This window comes from Epinephelus fuscoguttatus, linkage group LG3, assembly GCF_011397635.1.
Source record: "Epinephelus fuscoguttatus linkage group LG3, E.fuscoguttatus.final_Chr_v1".
Lineage (NCBI taxonomy): Eukaryota > Metazoa > Chordata > Actinopteri > Perciformes > Serranidae > Epinephelus > Epinephelus fuscoguttatus.
Window position 1 is genome coordinate 24,475,209 of NC_064754.1, and position 17,577 is coordinate 24,492,785.

At 40.1% G+C, this 17,577-nt stretch overlaps 2 protein-coding genes across 2 annotated transcripts; one reads left to right on the forward strand and one right to left on the reverse strand.

Annotated features, from left to right (window-relative positions):
- Window positions 1-221: 221 nt before the first annotated feature.
- tapt1b (transmembrane anterior posterior transformation 1b) lies at window positions 222-11,424 on the reverse strand. The gene is made up of 14 exons (XM_049572046.1): window positions 11,203-11,424; window positions 9,779-9,909; window positions 9,568-9,686; window positions 8,730-8,892; window positions 8,479-8,614; window positions 7,447-7,544; window positions 7,289-7,358; window positions 7,026-7,106; window positions 6,701-6,810; window positions 5,130-5,189; window positions 4,857-4,925; window positions 4,688-4,764; window positions 4,402-4,574; window positions 222-2,853 (listed from the first exon to the last, which is right to left on the reverse strand). The coding sequence occupies exons 1-14, from the start codon at window positions 11,378-11,380 to the stop codon at window positions 2,600-2,602; spliced, it is 1,719 nt and encodes a 572-aa protein (XP_049428003.1). The 5' UTR covers window positions 11,381-11,424; the 3' UTR covers window positions 222-2,599.
- A 2,152-nt stretch (window positions 11,425-13,576) lies between these two features.
- clrn2 (clarin 2) lies at window positions 13,577-17,094 on the forward strand. The gene is made up of 3 exons (XM_049571591.1): window positions 13,577-14,067; window positions 16,091-16,270; window positions 16,525-17,094. The coding sequence occupies exons 1-3, from the start codon at window positions 13,815-13,817 to the stop codon at window positions 16,791-16,793; spliced, it is 702 nt and encodes a 233-aa protein (XP_049427548.1). The 5' UTR covers window positions 13,577-13,814; the 3' UTR covers window positions 16,794-17,094.
- The last annotated feature ends 483 nt before the right edge of the window (window positions 17,095-17,577 follow it).

The following is a 17,577-nucleotide window of genomic DNA, read 5'->3' on the forward strand; positions in this document are numbered from 1 at the left end:
CCTGGACCCTGAAAAAACTCCCCCTGTGTGTATGAATGACTGTGATGACAGACACCCCCTCCAAATGCCCATTCAGGGGGAACAGTGGACCGCAGTGTTTGCCCTGCGAACAGAGCCTGCAGTGACTCTTTTCAGTAAAACACCCGCCACTGTTCCTGTGCCTGCTTACACACACAAACACACACACACACACACACACACACATATTCATAGACAGGCTGTGTTAGACCGTCACATCACACCAGAAAGGGTTACAAAACAAAATCTTGTTTTATTCTCCTTCTACCATGTAGGAGCTGCGTTACACAGATGAGTTGTACATGAAAAAAAACAAAAAACAATGAAATATCTGATTCATACATATAGTATGTCTTTAGGTTGTGAGGTCCATCCATGCACTGCAAATGATCTCTCTCACACATACATACATGGCTCTGTCATGATGCAACCACACTCTCAATTCTTTGTCCACAGGACTGCAGTTACTTATTTCACTGTATTGACTGTCTTCCTATAGTAAGGTTGGACTTAACCTGTGTTTTTGCCTCTCATGTATACATTTAATCAATATAAAATTTAATCTTTTTTTTCTGAACAATAAATACCTTCCAATCTTTGGAAAAACCCAGATGGTCCTTTGACTAAAACATGAGGATCGAAGGGTCGTTTATGCAAGTGATAGACAGTGTGTGGGATTTCTTTGTTTCATTCCCAGTCTAGAGTTCTTCATCCTCCACACCTGTCATTTACAATTTATGTTTTGCAACACCTATTTAGTCTGTTTTCCATTTTAATACTGTGTATCAAAAAACAAATTGTGGTTAATTAAGTACAAATTGAGTGAGGAGATATGTTACTTTTGGCCAGCAACTTTGTTTGAGTTAAGAAAACGAAGTTCCAACTTGGGAAACCAGTTAAAATCTTAATTATTCTGTGGCAAATAAATATTTTTCATTTAGATTTAGAGGAGTCTGTAATGATTCTGAGAATATCTTCAAAACAGCGGAGGGTATTGTTTAAAAGACCCTCTTTCAAAGGTCATTAGGTATTTCTTTTCTGGAAAAACAAACTTTTCTGTGAGCGCTGTGGCTTATATCTGACAAAATTGGGGTACTGGCATGAGAGGCAAAACTTGGGGCAAGTTTGGACTTAGCTTTTGCCCAGGACATGCAACTTCTGGCACATTGGACCCTGCGTTACATGATCCACTTAATTTCTCAAACAGTGCTTCCAGCGTTCACAGCATCTAAAGACTGTTGGGTACAGGAGCATTTGGAAAGAGCGCCAACCACACCAAACAACGCCAGCAACCTGTAGGGTTCAAACCTGACTGTGCCCATTGTACAGCTCTCTGGCAAATTAAAATTTCTGGGCTCACACAGTGCTGAGATGATCCTCCATCTTGTTTCTGTGTCTCAGCCTTAACATTTTACCTGCATACATGTAATGTGAATTATGCTTCATACCTGTCGAGATGAATTGATGCTGGTATGCCAGAGTCACACACCATAATTTTAAAATGAGACCAAGAACACAGTGGTGTTACAACAAGACGTGATTATCTGTGGGCTACATGCTTTATGTACACATGAAGCATATTGGGGGAGGAAAAAAAAAAAACTTTAAAAAAAAAAAAATCACCTAAAATATCTTCCAAACTTGTCTGTCTTGGAGTCCAAGCCAAAATAAATACTTGTGTCTTACAAACAGGCAGCATCTTATCTCAGTGCTTCAAAGTAACAACATCAACACAAACTGCGTAATACTAAAACCTCCAAACTTTGTTCTGTGTCTATACAGTTATGTAAAGATAAAGCCGTTGCAAGACTGTACGTAGTGTCACTACTGCCATGTCTGACAGCTGTAGACATCTGGGGTCCCCATTAGAGTAACCCACTTTAAACAAGATCCCTACAAATGTATGTTGGTTTGTCTGTGTGTGTCTGCTGAGCAAATTTGAGATTTCAATAATGCAGTAATGAGATTGTGAGTCTTAGTCCTGCAGGTCGATTTTAGAAAAAGATCTGAGATTTCTTCGTAAAAACTTCATTTCAAATATTTGAAATTTTTTTAGGCTTTTACAATAATAAAAAAAAAAAGTTAAAAAACTGACAAGTTTTGTTCTTTCTAAAAACAACTCTGCGCTGTACATATGATTGTGCTTCTGAACACGTACTCGCACAGTCCAGCTGTCATGTTCCTACAATCACACAGCCACCCACGTTGTACTTATTCACATACACAGATTTTGTTGCTCTCTTCGTGCTCTGCTCCAGCTGTGCATGCCAGATCTGCCCCCCACCCCCTCGTCGTCATCAGCAAGCATGTCTACGGGTTGCCATGACAGCCAAGACCCGTGCTCAGAGTCTACCTGGTTCAAGAGGCACCGACTGGACCAGATGGAAACATCTGAAGCGGCTTCTGATGCTTGTTGTAACAGCTTTATGCCTTGGCTGGTTTTGTCAGTAATAAATAAATAAATACTCCAGGGGGTCAGGTGCACAAAAATATGTCTGGTCTGAGCATGCTCCGTGACCCGTGTCTGATCCCTGAACCTCGCTGTTTCACCAGGACACACTGACTGGTTGGTTCTTTGGCTTCAGTCTATTCGGTTGCCACAGATGGTGAAGCGGTCTATTTCCAGTAAATCTTTCTTGGGCGTTCTGTGTTCAAGTCTGTCCCCTTCCAGTCCCGTGTTGGCGTTGATGATTTTGTCCTCGTCCTCCTCATCTGGCGTGGTAAGGAATATGTCCGAGTCGCTCTTGGGGAGTGTTGGGGCGGAAGTCTCTGCCGCGGTGGTGGGCGGACAATTGTCTGCTGCCTGTGATATGCCTCCTTTGTCAGTTGTGGGTTCTATAAGAGGAAGAGAGGTAGAGTTTATTACAAACAGCAAAGGACACACTTATACAGTGCAGCTGACAGTTCTCTAAACTCCTCCACCAAACTGCAATTGTACAATCATTGCTTAGCAACTGTTACTAGGCACAGCAGGTCTGATAAGCTTTGAATTTCTCTGCATGCTGTAGCGGTGTGCATGTGGCTGTAGTAACAGTGATACTCAGACTTTAAATAGTTTGGAGGGAGGTAGGTGAGCATTACTTCTAAGGTCAAGGGGCACATTATGTACTTACTAGGGTTACATATATATATATATATATATATATGTATATAAAAACCAAAACATTTATGATTAGCACTTCTTCTGTGAACAGTATTTCTGTATGAAAGTCCTGGATCAGAGTAGAGTAATGTTAGCAGCTCTGTCCTGTTACATTTGGGGATGTTTACACTCGAGCAACACCAACCAACATTACATGAGATATAGTTATGTTTGCCAAATGTATCAGTTTGTTCTCAACGTAAAAGCCTTTTTCTTGCAACATAAACACTGAAATGTAAGTGTAGCCTCTTTCAAACTGGACAAAATACCACACTAACACGTGCTAACATCTGGCTTTTGTATCTAATAGTAATGGTTACAATCAGCACTCACTCCCCAGACAAATACTCTACAGGAGTTACAGATATTTATCTGCTTCAGCTCCGGCTGATTCGCAATGATGGAAATACAAGACTCAGGCAGACATACCAATTTTATCCCCTTTGCCAAAGGATGCAATGACGGGCCGCCACACATTATTGTCCATCTCTGTTGAAGCTTTGCTCCATTATTGTTTCAAATTAGTTGACACAGAGTTTCAGAGAGACTTTTTTAAGTTAGAGATATAAAAAAGAAGCAACCACTGTAAAATATTCACTGATCTCCATGCAGCTCTCAGCTGTTCAGCCTACAAACCTGTTTTCCGAACCCTCAGAAAACAGAAAGGCATAATCGTCTGCTGCAGAGCCGTTTACACAGCTCTGGTCTACTAGCAATCGGACGCAGTCTATTGCCTATTTTCATACTGCATTTAAAAAATCCTGCTTAATATCATGTATACAGTTCTCAAGTGTATGTGTAAGACCACCTTTACCGGTCTCTCGTTTCAAAATTAGTCACTTGGAAATATTAAGACAGTGTTTTCAATGGAGCTAAAGTTAGCTTAACCAGCTAGCCTGCCATAGCTGACAGAATCTGCAAATTAGAATTTTACATTTTAACCAAATTAATGGTTGTCAGCAAGAAATGAAAAGCCTGCTTTTGTCTGAAATAAAGGATACAGTGTCTTGAAATTTACGAAGATTTTTGAGCAGTTAATCAGTCACTGTTATCATTGTTAAATGCATGTGTAGCAAGTGAGAACAGATAGTTTGACGGGTATAGCAACAGTAACTAAGAATGGCGTGGCTTATCGAATGCTGTATTTAGCAATAATCCATTTTCACAGCAGATATTTCGGCTTGTTACAGTAGCAAAAGCACAGGTGTAATTGATGACATTAAAACAGTTTGGATTTCTACCTTGCTGCGGTGAAATGTGAACATGTTTGACACGGTGAGCTCTGGAGTTTGCACGGCTGGAGACGACAGACGGTGGAGGGTCGGAGAGCTTTTCTTCCATGTTGGCCTCTTTGACAAACACACAAGACGTCCCCAGCAGAACGATGCTGTTGAGCACCTTCAGTGTGATCATCCTGCTCACAAACACACACAACATGAGGATATGTTAAAATGAGCAAACATTAAAAACTACATACACACGATGGAAATGTGTGTTCAAAACTGAGAAAGATAACTGGATGTTTACCCCAGGTAAAACAGCAGCACACACATAAAGGAGAGCGAACCCTGGATCTTCACTGAGCTGGTCACCACTCTGATCAACTGAAAAAAGAAATCATCAGACGTAAAGTGTGTATACACTTAACATATACAATACCAATAGCAATGGATATTTGGTATAAAAAGTGACTGACCAGCAGAGCTAGAGGAAGAGGGATGAAGCCCATTCTCCTGGATACTGAGTCACTGTAGTCTGTGTAAGCCTGGAGACACATTTAAGACACTTTATCACAATGCATCAACAAGAATCAGCATTTTTCTTCTTACCCAACCAATGCATTAAGGGCCATCCACACCAAGAGCAATGATTATAATGATGTGAACATTTTGGTACTTTTAGGGCTTGCTTAGAATTTGCCAGCGAGTTGTGTGAAGACACAGCTGATATTTGAACTCATTTCACTCACATTTTTCTGTCGACTGCTGACGAGGTCAAAGGCAAGGCTGGCTCTGTATTCCCCATATACCTGGAAAACGACACAGAGCAACACAACATTAGTCAAAGTAAAACTAAAGCTGCCCATTGCTGCCTCAGAATTAGTTGACCTGTGTAATTTGCTGTTGTGTGATCATGTTAAGTGAAGGTGCAGCATGGGTAGTGGCAGGAGATGAGCCAAATTGAATTTTGAAAAGCCGGTGTAAAAAGACAAAAGCGATAAAGTGCACACGGTGATTAAATGTGGACGACCATGGATACACAAGTGCTAATTGCGTGTCAGTGAGGTTTGTGTGATTAGGTTTGACACTGTGGAGATAAAGGGGTTAATCCCTTCCTGTGGAGTTGGTTTCCGTTACGTAACCAAAGTTACAACTTCTTAAAGGAAATCAAAGAGGGGGAGATAAGAGGAGGGAAGGAGGTGGGAAGAAAGTTATGTTGAAACAGGACAAAATGGCTCAGCCGACTGATAGTTAACCTCTGATACTAGTGTATGTGGTGTGGGTGCGAAAGTGAGGAAGAGGGTGAACAAGAGAAAGAACCACCAGTCAGAAAAGTAAAACAGAATGAAGTCTGTTGGCTTTAAAGATCCACTTACCTTTGAAAAAGTAGATAGCTTTTTTCCTGAGCTGAGAACCCGACTGTATCTTACTGACTTGGTCAGTGCATTATCAGGTATCACTTCTAGCTATTAAACCCCTGCCACCAATTGCTGCAGTTTATGTCAAAAATCACACTTTTTCAGTCACACAGAAATCTTGCGTGACATCTACTTTCCAGGAAAATAATTATCTCTGGTGTTGCAAATGAAAGCAAAAGAAAATAAGATGCTAATTAAAACTGTTTTCAGTGTCAAAGTAATGCAGTGATAGTTCTGTATCTCAGTGAGTACACTGTAAAGAGAAACAGCTAAAAGCTAATTCTAGTATTCTTTAAAAGGTGCCAATTTGCAAACGCTGCAGCCCACAGTTAACGAACCATGAATCCATAGCAACTTCCTGGTACTTCCTGTTTACAGCCCCCAGTATTACGGGAACTGTAGTCCCTTAAACAGAAGTAGGAGTGTCAAATCCATAAATATTAACCTTCTGGTGTTGCACTGTCGATATAATTGTTGAAGGAACAATTAGAATGTGCCGGCAACATGGTAATGGTATTCTCCTCTATGTATTCCTATACAACAATACAACTTCATTAACTTTTTTCCCCATAAAAACATGTATTGTACAACTTCATGCAAACTGATGGCATTTCTGAATATCTAAACTTATACTGAAATTAACAATATGTGGCTAATAATACATGTAGTGACTCTGCTAAAAGTCCATAAATTAAAAAGAAAGGAAAGGGGCAAAAAGCCAATAACCAACAACGATGAGAACTGTAAGAGTCAATTAAAAGCAGCAGAAAAAAAAAACTATTTAACGAACCTGGAATTAGATTTTTTGAAATTTGAATGTACTCTTTGTGGTGGATCATCTCACACATAACCATAAATTTATGGATAAACTGTGAAAGTACTGAGTGCAAAAAGGGACTCACATCAGCGCTGATATCATTGAATTTGGTGATGAAGGCGTGCTTCACAACATCCACGGCAACCTCTGAGGCAATCACCATGACTACGTCAGGAAACAGCACCCACAAGTGGTCTAAAAACCAACACATCAAAAACTGATGAGTGTGCATAACCAGGACAATATTCATTATAGAAGCCAGTGAGAGTCAATGCCGAGCCACAGTAAGATGGCCCGAGGATGCACCTATGAGGAGCAGTGTGATGTAACTTCTAACTGTCATATACAGATGAATCAGCTGTGTAGACGTCAGTAATGTTATATTCTCTGTGCAGCACTGTGTTCGTTACCAGGGTTCCATGAGAACTGCTCCATGTTTCTCAGACAGACGATGAGCAGGAGGATGTAGTTGGTGAACCTCTCTTTTATGTCTGTGGGAAACAAACAAATCAATCCTGGATTAACCTACTTTGCCACTCACTGCGGCCGAGCTCGATTCCATAAATTTACCTTGCACTAAATCACCAAGATCAAAAGCCGAGTTACAAAATATCCACAGACCGCTGACTTTGCTGCAAATATTGGGCTGTTTTAGGTATCACTGAACACTTACCGCTGTTAGACATCTGGAAAAGGTTGTTCTTTTCAAACTTCTTGAACACACTTCCTTTGATCTCCACAAACTGCAAAAAATACACAAATATATATAGATATCGGCTGAATTCATGCTGCATGCACTTTGAAATGAGTTAAAATATGTGTTATACTTACGTTGTTTGACATCATGATGGTGAGCAGGGACTTGTTATGGGAGTTGAAGGCTACATTGAGGGTGGTGGCCTGAACCATGATGAGGATGGCGTGGAGAACTGGACACAAACATGCTAAGGAAAAAAATACACTAAAGGACGACAGAGAAGAATATGATGCTGTGTGCAAATCCTGATGTGCGCCCACTGATATGCACATTCTACTAGTCTGAGGGGAAGCTGAGCAAGCAACTAATGATTATTTCATTTTTAATTAATCTGCAGAATATTATCAATTAACTGACTGATTGTTGCCTAAGCTGATATCTGCAAATTGCTTCTTTTGTCCAACCAACAGTCCAAAATAAAAAGATATTTAGTTTACTACCACTGAAGAGAAGAAACCTAGTACAACACATTTGAAGAGGTGGAATTTCTGGCATTATTGCTTGTTTGAATAAATTACTCAAACATAAAGCCATCGTTCATATATTAAAGACATTTTCTACTTTCTCATCTTCCCTAACAAGATCATCTGCCAGTTTTAAGAAACACATTTCCTTTGCCTAGTATCAGACAGAATTGTCACTTCGTTACACACAGTCAACTTGATCTCAGTGGAGTGCGCAGATTCATAGGTGTGGACCAGGGTAAGCATTTCCTTTCATCCTAGATCGAATTTTTGGCTAACAAATTTCAATTATTTGTTAGCCATTTTTCATTGTGTAAACTATTATATATATATGTAAGCTTGTTGGGAAATACACATATAGATATAATTTTTCATATATGCTCGATATCTATGACTTAGGTATCTCGTTTCTTTCTGCTATTCCCTTTCCTTTTTTCTTTAATTAGCTGTTTTACATCCATTTAAAACTTAAACAGAAGCTAAACATGCCACATGTCATAGAGTTCAGAGGAAAACGAACTTTGTGATTACTTTACAGTTAATAATTATCAAAACTGATTTCCTGCCAATTGACTTTTTACAGAAGGAGCACAGAAGCAATAAGATACAAGAACAGGCAACAATAATCACAGGTGAGGATACAGACGTAGAGCACAGCCATGAGGAAGTGAGGAATCACGCCTATGTGCGCTCTCTTCTTCTCCTTGGGTTCTGTGGCTGTCCAGTACAGAGCGTCCAGGATGTCCTGGCCAAATGATGAGAACAGGCGGTCCGCCACCTGACAACACAACAACAGAAGTATGTCAATAGACGAGAGAGCCAATAAGTTAGTGGCTCCCTGTCTGTACAATCAGAGTTACAGATATTATTATTGCAGTATTATCTGTGTGTACCTCCAACATGTTGTATATGATGTACAGTTTGATTACAGACTGTCCCCTGATAAGGTGGTACATCATGGAGTAATCCACGTAGCTCATCATAGAGTAGCACAGCACCATAATGAAGCCTTTCAGCACGTCACACACCTGGGCTGGCTGGAGCAGGCGGGAGCCACTACAACCAAAACACACACACAAAAGAAATGTTCACATCAGTCACTACAAGCTAAAGCAGATCAGAGCAGGTTATCATCTGCCTGAGCAAAGTCAGACGGTGCTCTACTGCTCTCTAGAGGTTAACAGCAATGTTGCAATAATCGCTTCTGTTTATAAATAGGGACATTAGAAGGTTTTTACTGAATCTGTATGTTTTAGTCAGTTTGTGTGCCCAGGCTGCAACTAATGCTTATATCCTCATATAAGTTAGTTTCTTATTTGTTTTTATTTTAATTATTTCAATTGACTGATTAATCTTGAGTAAATACTACTACTACTACTACTACTAATAATAATAATAAGAAGAAGAAGAAGAAGAAGAATGGTTCAACCCCAAAGAAATTCAATTTAGAGTCTTATCCAAACAGAGCAAATAAGCAAATCCTCCACATCCTCATATTTCATAGACCAAACAATTCCAAAAACATTAGGAAGTATAACTAATAATAAAATAATTGTTAGTTGCAGCCCTAGTCTCTCTTTATCAGTTATACTTTACAGTGGTAGTTTTAAGCTTATTTAAAATGTGTATTGAGGAAAAGACTTTGATCATTAGTCAAATATTAATGTGGCCAACTATCAATTAAGAAATGTCTTTCCAATTGCATCCCTAATACCTAAGCTTATACTTTACCTGAGACCACAGCAAGGCAACGTGATGAGTCGTAAAAGGGCCAGAATCACCCTGAGGGGCAGCAGGGTGAACACATAGAGAAAGGCATCCAGACAGAGGAAGAAGCCGAATGTCATCAACTGAAGAGATACAGAGAGGGAGAATATGTTTATTAATCTGTGGCTTTCACCCAAAAAATAAAAAGCCCACAGTGAATTGTTTGTGTGCTTACCTTCTCGAGCTCCTTGGGGATGCGGAGGCAGGTGTAGACCCTCTCTCTGCGCTCTGTGTATTTAGCCTCATTGTGTTCTAGGAAGTAGCCTCTGGTGAGCTCAGTTGTTATAAATCTGACCAGAGACAGATCTGCAGCCAGAAATGAACATAAGACAAAACACTGAGCATATATACAGAGACACGTATAGCCCTCATAGGGAAATCCACCTGCCAATGATGTCTCACACCTTAGCAATAAAAATAATCATAACCTTAGAAAGCTTTTATGACTTTATTCACAGGTTAACAGTTTTCATTCGCACTGCAAACAGCACTTAGCTAATAATAAAGTAATAAAAAACTGCATTAAGATAAGAAATACCTTTACGGCCAAATGTGCAGAAAGCAAACATTGCAAAGGGCCTTCCTCAAACTTGCCACAAAATTGGAAGCACACTATTATTTAAACATATTATGTCCTGCAGCATTAAGACTTCCCATGATAAGAGGGGCAGTGCACAGATTTTATCTACCATGATCATGGCCTGTGGCAAATGTTTTTGTGGCTCTGGAGGATCTTTCATCCCTTGAATTCTATATATTTATGCATGCATTATAAAATGGAGAGGCCGAGATTAAAGATGGGGGCGTTCACCAGGCAAGCCGAGTCTAATGATAGTCTCTATCAAGTTGCACTACTGAGGGTGCAGAAATGCAACACTTTCCGGAAGTTTATTAGTAACGTTAACAAGTATATATGATGGTTAATGTTATTAGAAAGATCTGTGGTTTACCTACTATGAGGAGTTAAAATGTTTACTGCGAAAAATGCATTTTTGACTAGTCTTTTAATTAGTCCTCCAACTTTATGGAAGTGCAACACTAAACTTTTGGAGTGCTTTAGTTGCAACCTCGGATAAAACCATGCAAAAACAGCCCCAGAGCTAAAGTGCAGGAAAGTATGTGCACATGTGTGTCCACATACTTCTGGACGAATACAGTATGTACCCACACAGCAGTACCTCTGAATGCGCCTGTGCAAAGAAACATCACTTTGACAGAGAGGAAAACTGGCCTATTTAGACTCCTGCATGATTACATGCTGCGGGGCTGCCATGTCTTGACAGTCGGGTTTTGATTTGGATGCACATCACATAAATTATCCACCTAACGTCACTTACATTCAGCTCAGTGTTTAAGAAGCAGCAGCTGTGGGGATATAGTTAGCCACATCCTGAGATCAAGTGCAAACTCGGAGCAGCGCCCAAAGCAGCACTGACTTAGTAACTGTGTGCTCAAGCAGCACAGATAACCCCACATAACATACAGTGTAGTGATGCTTTTAAACCCAACACAGGTGTGCTAGTACATAAAAAAACAATCACTTCAGCAGCTAGCTAGCGCTGTCAAACTGTGGGCTGTAATGCCAAAGCTAGCTCTCACCTGACAGGTTGCGTTTCTTAGCCTTACTGCCGCCGTTTTTATCGTTAAACCCCAACGTCTCCGTCACTCCGTCCTTCTCCTTGCTCGCCTCTGTTTTGGCAGCCTTCCTATCCCGCTCCCTGTCCTTTTTCTCCTTCTCCTGCTCCTCTCCCAGACCTGACGACAGCGAGTCCGCCATCTTCACCAAACGGTCTCATCTGCTGCCTGGGAGACTGACATCTGCGTCACACCCTCTGACGTCATCACGCACTGCCGTTCCGAGGAATCACCGGCAGGTGTCGCCCGCAGCCACGTGAGCACATTTCACACTGTTTTAATTGATTGATTGAATTATTGATAGTTGACTGATTGTTTTTTTTTCTCCCCTAAAAACAAATTTGTTGACAGCAACATTCTGACATCACATCTGGAATAAAAGGTAGAGGAATTACATATCAGAATAAGATTTAAAATGAATGTAATACTTACTCAACCAAAACACATAAAATGACAAAGAAAATAATAATAATTAAAAATAACAAAATGCAACAGTGATACAGTAGACAAATACTAATAGCCTTAAATGATCATATATTAAAAGTGTCATGTAGTCTTCATGCACACTGAACCTGATGACACTGTGTATGTGCCAGGGTACACACTGTACACAGTGTGCAGTGGTTGGAGGGAACAGCGCTCGATAAGGGCCCCCAGTACACAGCTGGACTAACCTGCCCGGAGAACCTGGGGCAAACAGGAGGTGTGAGCCCCTTTTAACCACTTGGTTGCCTGCTCTGGGCACTGTGTACTTCCTCTATTAATAATTTCAAAAGTAACTGAATTGAATACAAATTATTATATACAAGTAGGCGTACAGTGTGAGCTGAAGGCAAGCAAGTTTAGGGTCATCATGTCAGTGGGCATTTTCCTTGGTGGTGAAATTGCAGCGAATCAGCTGTCACACAGTGAACCATTTGGGGCTTTTCGTGATCCTTCCTTGGTAGCTGGTGGAGATGAGACAAGTTTTCATAGGAATCAGGATTCAAATATCAAGATTGCTTTATTATTATTGTCTTCAGTGATGACATTTCAGTTGCATCTCCAATCAGGTCATTCAAAGATATTAAAAAATAAGTAAGTAGATAAAATAAAATTATGAAGATGCAAAGTAATGAATAGAGAAAGTCATGACAATCTATTGGATACGTCCTCACAAAAAAATCTCATCTTACACTAGCTCAGTACTGCTAGGTGAGCCAGCAGTAGATGCATGCTTCCTTCTGCGTGGCAAAACGGTTGGCAGGTGTAGTTTGGAAAGAAAATAGTTCCTACATGAAACTGCTCACAACAACATCTGTGGACACATCATGATTTCTAGAAAAAGTCATTGCTTTTGAGTTTTTCAAATGTATTTTTTTGGCGCTTTGAGTACCACTAGCGAGTGCCATCTAGTCCTATTACATCCCATTATAAGTCAGGTCAGGTCCCATTATACAGTATATTTTGGGTTTACTTGACCTTATACTTCATTCTACTTAACTTAGACCTGTTGTCCTTGTCCGTGGACACTTGTTTGTGCCATCTAGTGGTAGTATGACCACAATACACCAATCCATGTAAAGAGAAGATGGCAGCCATCTCTGCCAAGTTAGTCTGCAGCCGATCCCGACACAAAAATGGAAAAGGTCCAAAACCTGACCACATTTTATGGTTCAAACTTGTTTATTTATGATTAATAATGTTTGTAGTTTGATATGACAACAAATTTGACCAATTTTAGCAAGAGTAAGAAGCTAAGACACTGAAAATCAGGAAGTAGGCTACTTGTTTGAAGACATCGGGACTTTACTATCGTCTTGTTTGAAGACACTGAGTCTTAATTATCATTGACAGTGTGGGTCCTACTGATCCCAAATACCTAGGAGAAATTAAAAATGCGAGCCAAACAAAAGCCATTTCTACAGCAGATTTCCCTAACACTCATCAACTGACAACAAAACAATCTTTATTGGTAAATAACACTACAGGTTTTTATTTTGTGGTGAAGTGTCCCTTTAAGTAGGCTATTGCTAGGGTAAATGAACCTAATTACTCCAAACCACTACTATGCATTTGCAGATGAGTGGAGCAAGAAACAAAATGAGAGATGTAGGATTATAACTCTACACAGTCTAAATTCATTGGTCCCTCTCTGACCTGACCTTTAAGCTCTGTGTTACAGTGGGTCATATCTGTCACTGTGACTCCATTAACTCTGCTTACATGATTTTATGGTCACCAGCTGTGATACATTTCCATCTCCAAAGGCCAAGCTGCAAAGGTTAATTCATCCCCTGAATAAAGAGCAGAGTGTGTGTTAGAGACAGGAGCAGGATCCAGGCGCACTGGGCAGGGATAGAGTTTCTCCCGGTAACGGATCTCTTTGACCGCCATAGATTCGGTTTCTCCTCCTCTGTCCCTCACACATCAATACTACCTGCAACACTTCACCGAGAGAAACAACAATTTACCCGGGCATGATTCATTTTTTTCTTTCTCAGACTTTAGATTAAACTCATGGTGATCGCCGAGTGCGCCTGGGGGTCGCTGCCCGGCGTCGTGTTACCTTCCTCGGGGCACCATGGGCTCGTAAGATGCCTTCGCTGTGGAAACGGATAACGTTCTCGGTGGCCTCGGTGCTCTGTGTCGGCTCGGTGGTGCTCTTGGTCGTGGCCCTGTCCACGGAGCGGTGGGTCACCGGACGGATCCTGTGCAAAACCGGGGCAGAGATAGTGAACGCGTCCCACCCGGAGCTGGAGCAGTTCATCGGGGACATTTACTACGGCTTGTTCCGGGGAGGGAAGACCAAGAAGTGCGGACTGGGCAACAGGCGCTCCAAAATATACAGTAAGATCAAATACACACTTTCTTTTAATTGTCTTTATGATACAGCAAAATGTTTAATATTAAATAAAGAAGGAAGACATGATCAAATAAACATAATCATGTCTTGCAAAATATAGTAGTAATAATAATAATACAGCAAAATGTCTATTTATTATTTAGTGTATTGTTTATTTAGATCCATATTACCTGCTGCATCATTAGCAACACCTCTTCCTGTGGTCTACGTGAATGTAGACTTTTTATCAGAGAAAATGACACATAAGCCATATTATCTAATATCTATATCAGATAGCTCAACACAGGACTATCACCTCTAGAAGGTCTAATCAATAAAGTAAACTTACACCCCCTAATCAATAACTCAAACATTCAATATTACATCTTTTAAGAGCAAAGGAGATCACAAAACTTCCAAAAATACCAAATATATCAGGCTAAATGTGGGGGAAACAAAATGATGCACAAGACATGTAGAATATAAGGCAATACAATACAATATAAAGACAGCACATCATTATCGAGATAAAAGACTATATATCGTCTTCAGTTTTGGATATTGTGATATGACATAGATGGTGATTTGCACTACAAAGTTACCAGACTTTTTGTTTTGTTTTAACGCTTGCCTTAACCCACTTAGTCATTATATCCACATTATTGATGATTAGTAATTAAAAAAAAATCTCATTATGTTAATATTTCTCTGGAAAAAAACAGACAAACAAACAAAAAACAAGTCATCCCTAGAACTCTTTTGCATCAGAGAGGGTGTCCTAGCATTTTTGAGGAGATTTAAAAATATCGAGATATATATTGTATATCGAGATATAGCCAAAAATATCATTATATAATTTTCAGGACGTATCACCCAGCCCTAGTAGAAGATGTCCACTAGAGCAGCAATTAAACGTCTTTGGTTGGGTATGTAATTATATATAAACATACAGCTCATAGACTATACATGATCCTGTCAGACAGTGGAATAAAACGATTTTTTCCCAACCTTGCAGCTACTTTGGAAAGCTGTATGTTTAGGGGATATCAAGCACAAATACACACCTGTTGCACCTAGTAGAAATCTGTTGTCATGAGTAGGATCTTTTCAATTTATAATAATTATTATATATTTTCTGTAGCCTGAGTTATAATGTTTTTGGTGCTTTTTTTTTTTGCTTGATATAAACTCCATTTAAAAACTAAAACGCTTAGCTTAATCTGGGGTGTGAGGATTGCCTCTTTTTAATACTCAAAGAATAAGAAACAAACATGACAAGACACTTTTCTACTGTCACCACACTGTAAACATGGAGACATACTTACTGTTGTTAGATCACTGATTTAAATACAATACAAATATCAGTCAGGCAATCTCAGTTCCAGTGAAATGATGCCATTAGCTCCTTCAACCTGTGCATTGTATGTTGTCCCTTTTTGCTGTCTTACATTGACGGCTGCTGTTTTATAATGGTCCATGTTACCACATGGCTCTGGTAATCCTTGGTTTCTGCTTGTAGAATGATTTAACTTAAAGGGACAGTTCACCCCATAGTCAAAAATACATATTTTTCCTCTTATCTGTTGTGCTATTTATCAGTCTAGATTGTTTTGATGTGAGTTGCTGAGCGTTGGAGATATCAGCGTAGAGATCTCTGCCTTCTCTCCAGTATAATGGAACTAGATGGCACTCAGCTTGTGGTGCTTAAAGCATCAAAAAATAAGTTTGAAAAACTCAACAGCAATGCCTCTTCACAGAAATCATGACCTGGTTACTCAAGATAATCCACAGACCTTGTTGTGAGCAGTTTCATGTTGGAACTATTTTCTTTCTACCCAACTATCACTGAGCAGAAGTAACATCTTCACATTAAAACATTAGCTCCAAACAATAGCCTTTGCCAATGGGCAAGTACGCAACATCACTTGTCCTTTATGTTCAAATTCTACACGGGCCTTATGAGTCTGAGGACATTATGGTTCATGTTTTGCATCATGTCTGTCAGTGCTGATCTGTGTTTCTGCCCAGTTTTCCCAAAGCTTGTGCGGAAGCTAAATGGCGGCCTCCACATGATGGTTATCCTCTTCCTGCTGGTGGCTGTGGGCTTTGCGTTGGTCAGTCTGTCTTTCTGCATTTACAACGCACGCAAGGTTCCCTACCAGAGCATTAAAGGGCACAAAGGACTCTACCTGTGGAACTTCATAGCTGGTATGTGAGGCAACTTTGTCTTCACTCAAAATCTCCCTCAAATAATTTTCTTTGTCTGCCTTGCTTCATATTGCCACCCTCATTTCTTCCGCTTGTGCTTCTGTCCACTTTGTAACTCATCCATTAAACACCTCTTTCTGTCTCTTTTTATTCTAACTCCGATGCCCAGTGATTCTTTTTTGTACTTCAGTGTCTTTTGTCTTTAATTTCCCTTTGTCATGCTGCTGATTCTCCTTCCCTGACTATTCCTCCAGCTCTCTTCGGAGCCCTGGGCGTGCTGTGTTTCCTGGCAGCCATGAGGCACCACAGTCTGACCGAGCTGATTGCCAATCATCGGGAGAACCTCTTTGTACTGGTTGTTCTGGACAACAGTCTGGACTGGTCTTTCTGGCTTGGTGTGGGCAGCATTGCGACTCACTTTGCCGTCTGTGGAGTGGTTGCCATGAGCCGGATCAAATTGCCCAAACCGGAGATCAAGAAACCCGAAGAACCCACCATCTCTGCTCTGGACCTGCTCTACTGAAGGACAACACGAGGAGGATTTACATCACTGATGGCTGACTGGAGGGAGCCACAATGACTGACAGCAGAGTGAAACCAACACTGTGCCAGTGCCCCTCAGTCTTGACACTGTGTATGAGTGCAAAGAGTGCTGCATCACAAACTTGCCCTTTGCATTCTGGACATCCTGTGCTGCATATATTCTGTTTAAATCTGTAAAATGTAAATACATCTTTTTTTTTAAATTATATGTAGAGAATGTCATTAACTGATCTGTGTTTCAGTCACTTTAAGCCCCTTCATGAAGGACGGAAGTTTTGTACAGTATTTATTCTTAATCCCTGATTGAAAGTGTACTACTGTGCATGAATAATGATTTATTTCACAGAGAGCTGTGGGCTTGTGTGCTAAATGTAAAGTATATGATCCTCCATAAACAAAAATACTTGCTGTAATGCCTTCATTTTTATTTACTTTATCTTGATCATAAAAAAGTCCTCACATCTGAGAAATTTGGCTGTTATTGGGGTGAATGAGAACGGTTGGGAAAAGCCATTTTGCATTTATTACATGTGTTAGATCGGTTGTAATCTCCTGGATATTAATAAACTTGTGACGAACATTTACAGAAAACATCAATTAAACAATTACTTGGAGTACGTGCTTCTTTTTTGCGTGTGTGTATGTTTTTTAATTATTATTATCTTCCAATATTACCCTCTGAGATGTAGAGTATAAAGTAGCAGAAAATAGGAATACTCAAGTAAAGTATGAGTACCTCAAACTCTACTTTAGTATAGTACTAT

Coding starts and splice junctions, on each gene's coding strand:
- tapt1b (XM_049572046.1), bottom strand. CDS start 11,380: ATGGCGGACTCGCTGTCGTCAGGTCTGGGAGAGGAGCAGGAGAAGGAG. Junction 4,926..5,129: donor TCAGCAGTCGACAGAAAAAT/GTGAGTGAAATG, acceptor ATGTGTCTCCAG/GCTTACACAGACTACAGTGA. Junction 4,765..4,856: donor CTCTTCCTCTAGCTCTGCTG/GTCAGTCACTTT, acceptor TTCTTTTTTCAG/TTGATCAGAGTGGTGACCAG.
- clrn2 (XM_049571591.1), top strand. CDS start 13,815: ATGCCTTCGCTGTGGAAACGGATAACGTTCTCGGTGGCCTCGGTGCTC. Junction 14,068..16,090: donor CAGGCGCTCCAAAATATACA/GTAAGATCAAAT, acceptor GTTTCTGCCCAG/TTTTCCCAAAGCTTGTGCGG. Junction 16,271..16,524: donor CCTGTGGAACTTCATAGCTG/GTATGTGAGGCA, acceptor CTATTCCTCCAG/CTCTCTTCGGAGCCCTGGGC.